The sequence below is a fragment of the Triplophysa dalaica genome, chromosome 10, assembly GCF_015846415.1.
Source record: "Triplophysa dalaica isolate WHDGS20190420 chromosome 10, ASM1584641v1, whole genome shotgun sequence".
In the NCBI taxonomy this organism is placed as follows: Eukaryota; Metazoa; Chordata; class Actinopteri; order Cypriniformes; family Nemacheilidae; genus Triplophysa; species Triplophysa dalaica.
This window is the reverse complement of record NC_079551.1, coordinates 20,876,291-20,885,734: the sequence shown is the minus strand read 5'-3', so window position 1 is coordinate 20,885,734 and position 9,444 is coordinate 20,876,291. Positions and strand designations below refer to the sequence as shown.

The 9,444-nt window shown below is 38.6% G+C and overlaps 1 protein-coding gene across 1 annotated transcript; it reads left to right on the top strand.

Moving 5' to 3' along the window:
• Positions 1-496: 496 nt before the first annotated feature.
• LOC130430686 (serine/threonine-protein kinase PLK2-like) lies at positions 497-5,888 on the top strand. The gene is made up of 8 exons (XM_056759828.1): positions 497-515; positions 1,206-2,060; positions 2,148-2,236; positions 2,405-2,455; positions 2,563-2,947; positions 3,022-3,162; positions 3,371-3,467; positions 5,822-5,888. The coding sequence occupies exons 1-8, from the start codon at positions 497-499 to the stop codon at positions 5,886-5,888; spliced, it is 1,704 nt and encodes a 567-aa protein (XP_056615806.1).
• Positions 5,889-9,444: the final 3,556 nt, after the last annotated feature.

The window sequence follows — 9,444 nt, the reverse complement described above, 5'->3', positions numbered from 1 at the left end:
GTGTAACCTTATGTGTGCGCATCATGCTTGTATGGGACCAATGTGTAAATCATGACGTGAATAAGAGCTAAACAAACTAAATCGCCTAAAACAGACTGGTTAAATGCTGTTGTTTTATTTAAGGATGACAAATATTTTCTGAGATGGTTTGGTTTAGGATATGGTTAGATACTACAATTCATACGTAAACCACATAAGTGTGTGTGTGTGTGTGCGTGCGTGTGTGTTCTTTAGCAGGATTCTTTTGTGACGTCACGCACAGACCCGCGATAAGATCGCAACAGCAGCTACTGTTCGGCGGGTCTTCACAGACATGCAGTGACTTTCAGAGAGACTTTTCGAGTTATTTCACATATAGTTTAAGTCTATACAGACAGAAGTTTGTGAATTAGACCAAGTTAGAGAGTTTAACATCATATTTACATCAACAGTGTCAGTTGATCCTCAGCTGATGTTAAACGCTTTACAATCTGGTGTTTTTCCTCAAGTACACGATATGGAGATAAACACAGCAGGTCAGTCAAAGTATAACAATGAGATAACAATTACATCATCATTTTGATGTTTACAGTAAACAAAGATTTTCTAGAAAGTAATTGTTCAGACGATTCATGTTTGCATTGGTAAACATGGACTCTGTTCAACTCATCACAATTCTTGCCGTGATAATGAAAATACCTATCATATTTCATCGGTTGACAGAGATTGTATAATATTTTGCCTTAAAACACATAAATAAGCACACATTTAAGTGAACAATTGAATATCCACTTGAACATCAAGTTAAGTGAATTTACTCAGTCAGCTTATTAGGCTTTTCAGTGTACTTTGCCTATTGATAAAACTACTTAAGTCTGATGAATACAAAGCTCTGAAAAATGCATTTAATTCAAGACAGCATTCCTTTAATTGACAGCATCTTTTTTATATATTTTAGCAACATTAAAAAGCTTATGTTATGTTCTCGTGATGAGTTGTGTATTAAGATAATGACCCATTTAATAGATTTTCATATTTCATATGGCACCTTGCATTTTTGTCTTTATTTGTTTTGGTTGTTTAAAACAACAAACAAAAGAACGGAGTTCGTGCCTTCTTCAGGAGATCATGGAAGGCTATGAAGCATTCCTTCTGTTGCGTCCGACACAATGAAATTGATTCCCTCCTTTCACAATCTTACCTGGATCTTTCTGATCCTCATCCAGGTCCATCCGGTCAGACTGATCTACACGTCTTTCACCCCCCTGTCTTCCCTGAACCAGCCGATTTGCTTCTGGGTTCATTTAACTCGGAGCAAGCAGCTCTCGAAGATCAAGCAGATCTTCAGCCAGGTCTATCTGGACCAGCTCCAGAAGAACCAGCTGATTCCCAGTCTGACTTCCAAGAAGCAGATGATTTCACATTTGATGTCTCATTTGATCCAACATTGGACATTTCATTTGATTTCTCTTTCAACTGGGAGAAAATGACTCACCAAGATTCAGCCAATCCTCAACCAGGTCCACATGGACTTCAGCTAATAGCTTCAGAAGAAGCATCTGATTCCCAGTCTGGACCACGTGTCATGGATCATTGTGCGTTTCGACTGCTTCTTGAAGATCTGTTTGCTTCATGTAACCTGAATCAAACAGCTCCTGAAGAACAAGCTGACCACAGACCAGATCCATTTTACCTGGAGAAAATAGCTTTGGAAAATCCATCAGATTACCAAACAGATCCATCTGGACTCCAAGCAGCAATTTCTGAGAAACCCGCACATCCACGTCCATCCGACCTGGAGCCAAGTGCTCCTCAACATCCACCTGCTCCCCAATTAGGTCCATCAGAACTCAAGAAACTTGCTCTCCAAAGTCAATCCAGACCTAGACCGTGTCCGTCCACAGTCAACCTAAATCCTTCTGATGGTCTATCAAGACTCAAGCAAACTGCTCTTCAAAGTCAAGCCAATCCCAAACCACGTCCAACCAGATCAATCAATCAAAATCCATCAAAGGTACACAAATGTTCATCAAAACTTGTGCCACCGGCCCCACAAAATCCAGCTGATACAAGGCCAACGAGTGAGTATACTGTTAATATGTCCTGCAAAGAAAACTAGAGAGAAAGAAACAAGTATCTTATGTTTATTTTGTGTTTATTTTTTTCAGGACTAATGCTTTATGAAGTGGGAAAGCAGCTGGGAAGAGGCGGCTTTGCAAGTGTGCATGAGGGGATTCGCAGATCAGATGGCAAAAAGGTAAAAACTTTGATCAAATATTTTGCCCCTTGTGTCCTAACATACAGATTGGTGTTCAGTGTTTTGACCTCTGAATATGTTTAAATGAATGTAAAGAATGTAAAGTGTAACGTACAGCTATGCATGTGAATATTTATTTACATGTGATTATCTATTTTGTTTTCGCAGGTCGCCATGAAATTTATTTTCAAGGACCCCTCTGAGCATTATATTAAAATTGTGAGTTTGCAAGATTGAATTGATCCTTCACCTATTTAATATATATATATATATATATGTCCACATATCTGAACAATGTGATATTTTAACCTCTTTTTTTTTACCAGCCGGGGCATTCCAAGCCTCTGCTTGCAGAAGTGGCTTTAAATCTGCTACTCCGAACCCCTGAGAAATGCCCCTACATTGTCCAGTTGTTCGACTGGTTCCAAGAAAAGCATGGACACGTCCTCATAATGGAGTTTCCACATCCATGCATGACCTTACTTGACTTCATCGGACGCGGAAGAGGACATCTGTCTGAAACGCTGGCAAGGGATTTAATGCGTCAAGCGGTGATCGCATGCAAACACATCATTGACCACGGCGTCTATCATGGCGACCTGAAGATAGACAACGTCCTGGTCAACAAAGAGACACTGGAGCTAAAATTAATAGACTTCGGATGTGGCAAGCTCATCTCAACTTGCGGTCTACAAGGCAGCAAATACAACGGTGAGTTGAACATTCTGTCGATTTCTGTGATTTTTGTTAGTAAAATGTTTGCTCACTTCTTGCTTCTGTTTCAGGACGAAAGTTTGCGGTTGCTCAGATGGTCTATTCTTTAGGTGTTTTGCTGGTAAAAATGGTGTGTGGCCATGACGACTGGATGAACTATGACCAAGTTGTAAAAAATGACCCATTCATATACCGCCTCGGATTATCTAGAGGTAGGTACAAAACAACATTGGCGAAGGTAGACCAAGCTTGGTTAACCAAATCCAACTTCAAATAACTTGAAATTTGCTTTTTAAACTTTAAAATCTACTACATTTTCAGCAGCTATTGTTATATGACAGTGTTGTATATCTTATATATATCTTAGTGTGTTATAAGAAACATCACTGACTCATAAGTACTCTTGTCCATTTGATACAGAATTTCACAACGTGAAAAATCTGTGCCTGTCTTGCCCAGCTGACAGGCCGACATTAGATGAGCTCCTCGATCATGAATGGTTCAAGATGAGCGAAAGGTGAGAAGTGGAGTTCGTCTTATTACAGAAGAGCAAAGTTATCAGAATTTTTAATAAAAGGAGAAACCAAGACACAATACTGTATATCTATAAAATGTATTTCTAAGTATATTATAATGAGGGTCAAGATGACTCACAGAACATGGTGTTATGAGTTTTTGCCGGTTGTTACATGGTCCTCTGGAATGCAGTATTTGATTCTGATTGAACACCTACAACAACCTCTCAACTAATAACACATGATCATCCAGGTACTTCGAGTCACCTTGACCAGTGCAGATTTAATATTAAAAGTAAATCTGCATTCATAACAATTATTTTTATTTTTATTTAGTCATTTGGCAGATACTTTTATCCAAAGCGACTTAGAGTGCACTTATTACAGGGACAATCCCCCTGGAGCAACATGGAGTAAAGTGTCTTGCTCAAGGACACACTGGTGGTGGATGCTGGGATCAAACCAGCAACCTTTGATTTACCAGTTCAGTGGTTTAACCCACTAGACCACCATCTCACACAATTGGCTACTTAATTCCAATAAATATTTGATAACTAGCAGTACCACCTAAAACTTGCATAACATGCCTTACATTTACATTACATTTCTTATTTAAACAGGCAAATGCCTAACAGTTATGATTTCAGCTGTTTTTTGAAAGTTGTGAAGGATGCTGCACTTCAGGTGAAGGTTGGTAGTTCATAACACAACAGAGGAACCGAATGAGTAAAGGTTTTTGTAAGGGATTTGGTGCCTCGCTGTGACGGAACACTCATGTGAACGCTCATTTTCAGACCAAATATGCCGGGAGGGGATGTAGATCTGGAGCAGTGAGTTAAGGTAAATAGGCAAATTTGCCGTTATCGTTCTGAAGGCCATTGTCAGAGATTTAAACTTGATGAGGGTGGCCAATGGCAGCCAGTGAAGTGAAATCAGGAGGGGTGTTACATGGGTTCTTTAAGGCTGATTGAAAACTAGACATGCAGCTGCATTCTGGATCATTTGCAAGGTCTTGACTGCATTGCAGTCGTCCAGTCTTGATATGACCAGAGCTTGGACTAGCAGGTGAGAGGCATGCTCCGACAGGAACGGCCTGATCTTTCTGATGTCCTGCAAGTTCGAGTGGTTGCTGCGATGTGGGAGGTGAATTTCAGCTGGTCGTTGAACATCAATCACAGGTTCTCCGCAGACTTGTCGGGTGTTAAAGTTGAGGATCCCAGCTGAATTCTAAGAAGGTGTTAAATGGCCTTAGGGGTTATTCACACCGAATGCGTCTTTGCGTCTCAAAAAGCGTTCAGGAATGTTATTTTTAAAAAGCGCATTGGAGAACGCGACGGTTGCGATGCGTCTCCGCCATGTTGCCATATCATTCTAACTTGTTACTGTAAACGGAAGTTTCCAAAATCTTCTGAATGGTCCACTGCTTTGGAACTAACAAAAGATGAAAATACTTTTTTTTAACACGGCGTCTTAAAAATGCGGTGCTCATAGTGTTCATGCACGTCCATTAAAGACCTCCAGTGACACCGGGTGACAAAGCGATACGATGTAAATCATTATCACGGAGAGCCGGCGAATTCCGACCATACGAGCGACCGTTGGCGACAGGAAGCGGCTGTTTCTAGCGACGCAATAAAGTTGATGAGCAACTTTCGGGAGCAACTACCAATAGAAGTAAAGCAGCAGAACTCACGTCATCCGTCTCTCTTCACTTAAAGTTTTGTTGATAAATCTTGTAGAGCATTCAAAGCTAGAAACGACTTCCAACGACCTCGTTGCGAGAGACTAGAGACATACAACGACACACTCGCTGGCGATCTCAACCCACAGTTAGAATGTCATTGCCTGAACTTTGCACAATTTCAATAATTCTAGGCAGGGGCGGACTGGCCATCTGGCATTCTGGGAGTTTTCCCAGTGGGCCGTTAACGTATGGGGCAAGAAAATACGCTTGGGCCGCTCAGACCGACTTATTATAAATGCGAATACATGCAACGCAAATGCAGAAGACACGGATGCATGCCATCCCCCCTGGTTAACAGACTTAACCATGCAACCCCCCTCCCGGTCAACAGACCCAACCATACACCCCCCCAAACCAGAACTTGAATCTGGACAGAAATGTTGGAGGACTGATGTGGGCCAAATAAGCATGGGCCAATTTTTCTTCCCAGTCCAGCCCTGATTCCAGCCAATCGATACTTTATTTATTTTGCTCCCTTTAGTGTAATTATAGTAAAACAAAAATAAAAGTTTTACTGAAGTAAAAACATACAAAATGTATTTATTTTTTTACATTTTTTCCCATCTATTTTTAATCCTCTCACAAAAAAAGTGTTATTTGTGTGTTTTCCAGTTCAGAAGCTTTGGCTGCTTTGGTGTCACCGCCCACTTCTATAATTGACAGCTGCAGCTCTTTCTAACCACATTTTGTGTTTATTGATGTCACAGAAACTCAAACAATTATGTCATGTATATGATTACAGTTTTCACAAATAAAAGGAAGACATTAAATAATTCCGACAATCTACTCCTGGTAGTTACAAAATGGGTGTGACAACAGTGACCTACTGTATAAGGTTAGCCCATGTTTTAAAAAAAAAAAATTTGTACGTAAATGTATGTTTATTGATATTACATACTGTATTTCGTTACATACTGAAATGAGGGTTAATGTGTTTAATTTTGTCTATGATCAGTAACATACTGTAATCTAATTGAACAGAAGAGGTAACCAAGAAGTGTATGAACATTGTACCAAAAACAGGATTTGATACCTTTTGCTTGGCTCGCCTCTAAAAGAGACAATATTCTTTTAGTTTCTTTATGTATTGATTTAATTAATAAATATAAGCGTTGACTGAAAAAAGCCAAACTTTTGATTAAAAAAGAAATGAACACCTATTTATATGCATCTATATACATTGACCGTTGTGCAACATAAATGAACACAGCACCAAATGTTGCATAGTTTCTTAAAAGTCACATTTAACAGTCTTTTCCAAAAAGGCAAAGAGCAAAAACTTTATCACATAGCTTCAGCAAAAAGCAAAACCATTGAACTTATCACCCTGCAGATTTGTCTCAGAACCATTCATTGTATCAGTCTGGAGCAAGCCTATACCTCTGACCTACCAATGTTGTATAATGGGGTTGTAGACTCGCTCCGGTGTGGGCATTTCTGAAATTTATGGTTCTGATTGTCGCCTCCTTCAGTGGGGTTGGGAGCATGGATCATGGGCTGTTTGGTCTTGGTGTGATCTGCGGATTGGTTTTCGTCTTAGTGCACTTGAAAAGCAGATGAGGGACCTTCCACTGTTCCTTCATCTTTCATTAGGTCTTGGGACCAGGATTTGCCCTCTGAGGCACCCAGCCATATTAAATGGAAGAAAGAACTGAGTTATCACAGTAACTTGTGTTTTTCATTTTTTATTTATTTTGCTCCCTTTCTTTGTTTTGAAATCTGTGCTTGTGTATTTGTTTTTCAAACCATAAGAAAAACATTTAGACTATAATTTTGCTTAGAATTAAGCATCTAGCCAATTTTTTTGACATATATCTACCGTACATATTCAGTATCATATGTGATAATGCAAAACATAGACGTTTTTAACAAATGTCTTTTCCTCAATAGAGTCACATAACAACAAATTCTTCAAATCTTTCTGGATGTTGGATTTATCTCTGTGGTCGCATTTGTGATGCGTCATCGCCATCTAGTGGCTCATTCGGGACTAACATTTATTATATCTTTTCAGCATTGTCTATTACTGATACGACTGATGCAGATTCTAAATGTTTTTACTCATTTTGCTGGAGATTGTTTTTCACAAACGTTTATTTTATAATGCTATACCTAAATCCTTATTGGTCATTTTTTGGACACAACAAGGGGTTTTTAAATAAAGCTCCATGGACCCCTAGGACTCCGGAGAGTCTCAAAGAAAAAAGATAAAGGAAAAACTAAGAACTGTTTCATTTCTAAAGTTCATATTATTTATAATTGTTAATCCATCTATTTCTTGATATGAATACTTGCCGGAATGTTGTTTTTTGTATCTATTCGCACTCACTGGGTTTTGGGATGCAGTATGTTTTAATAGTTGTCAAAAACAAGATGTATTATCATCAGAGTTCAAATGCATTCGAATTGAAAATGTTTCTCCTCCGTTTCTTGTTGTCTGATTGTTCTGAGTGTGCAACTCAAGAATGGTGAACTGTTTCTACAGTAAACTATTTCCAGATAAATTCAAATGGGTTATTCATGTGATATAATATAATGTAAATCGATTGTAAACATACATACCTTGTATTAATCTTATTGGTTGTTTTAACTGCTGAGGCATTAATGAGTTCAGTGACAGTCTAACACCAAAAGTTTGTTTGTGTCTTTTATTTTGAAGTTATATTTTGTAGTCCTTGTGTCTGGTCTTTGTAGTCTTTTGTGCTACCCCACTCCAAGTGTGTCCAGGTGTGTCTAGTCTACTCTGACTGCAATGTGTATATATACTTTGTGTTTGTCGTTGACCTCGGATGTTTGAGTTTTGTTTTTAAAGGTTATGTCTTGAAGTTCACTTGTGGGTTTAGCAGAACTACACTCGTGTGTATCTAAATCAGCCATCAACATCCAGTCTTCTACGTTACAGGTTAGTTCTCATTGGATTTACTCATTTTTTTGATTCCTTATTTAAAACATATGCTTTGAATTGTCTGTACTAAAAATCCCTTAGAATGTATTTTCACGGATCCTTGAACCGTGTCCAGTACCTGTTTTTTTAACTTGGGTGTGTCATGGTAAAACATTGAAACGTTTTATGCAAGTTATAGGTAAGTGATAGTTCACGCAAAAAGGAAAATTCTCTCATCATTCATGTACCCACATGTCATTCAAAACCTGTATGACTTTCTTCTGCAGAACACAAAAGAAGGTGTTTTGACGCATGGTAGTGACCAAACACATTGACCCCCACTGACTTCCATTGTTTGAACACAAAAAAAATTCTGCAAAGTATATTTTGTTGATACAGGTTTTGATTGACATGCGATTGAATAGATGATGTTTTTTTTGTGAGAACCATCCCTTTAAAGAGGGATGGCTTTACATGAAAATGTCTCCATCCATCTGCACATTATGGTCCTGAGAAAGAACACGGCTGCTGTTGCCCGAACATGAGATGTTTCAGGATTCTGAGGTCAAGAAAACTGTGTTATTCATTTTGGCTTCAACATGCTTCTCATACAACGTTTTGCCTTGCTGGATAAATTAGTGTTTTCAGAGAATTTTTTTTTGTCTAATGTGCCCTTTTCACATTGTTAATTAAAATCTATACAGGTACTGTGTGCTATAATGATCTATTCTGATATGATCTGGATGTGTGTGTTTTACTATAAAGTACTCGTAGTAACTAATGTGTGACCCTGGACAACAAAACCAGTCTTATGGGTAAATTTTTAGAAATAAGTTTTTTTTCATAACTTGAAAGCTGAATAAATGAGGATTATATGAGAGGTATATCAGCAAGATAGTGTCCTATTCTAACAACCGTTTAAGCGCAGGGATCTGAGACTGCAAAAAATCTGAATATTGAGAAAATTGCCTTTGAACTTATTTATCAGGGGCACTATGGCAGGCCATCCACTCACGGAAGTAAAGTTTTAATGTATTTCAAGGCAGGGTGTCCTGCCGATTTCTCTTAGGCGTTGATGATGTTCGAATCACCAAAACAAACACACCCCTAACCCAATATTTCGCTTTCGTCAGCGCTCTGCTAGGCTAATGTCCGTCCTGTGCACTGTGCACCTTACTGCTGATTGGCTACAAGGTTGTTTTGGTACTCGGCCCGAATCCGTTGTCTAAAGCGTAATCTGGAAATCCGTTAACCCGCCTTTAAGGTAGGAAATTTACAAAATATATTAATGTAACATGATCTTTACTTAATATCCTACTAATTTTTGGCAGATAAGCAAAATCTATAATTT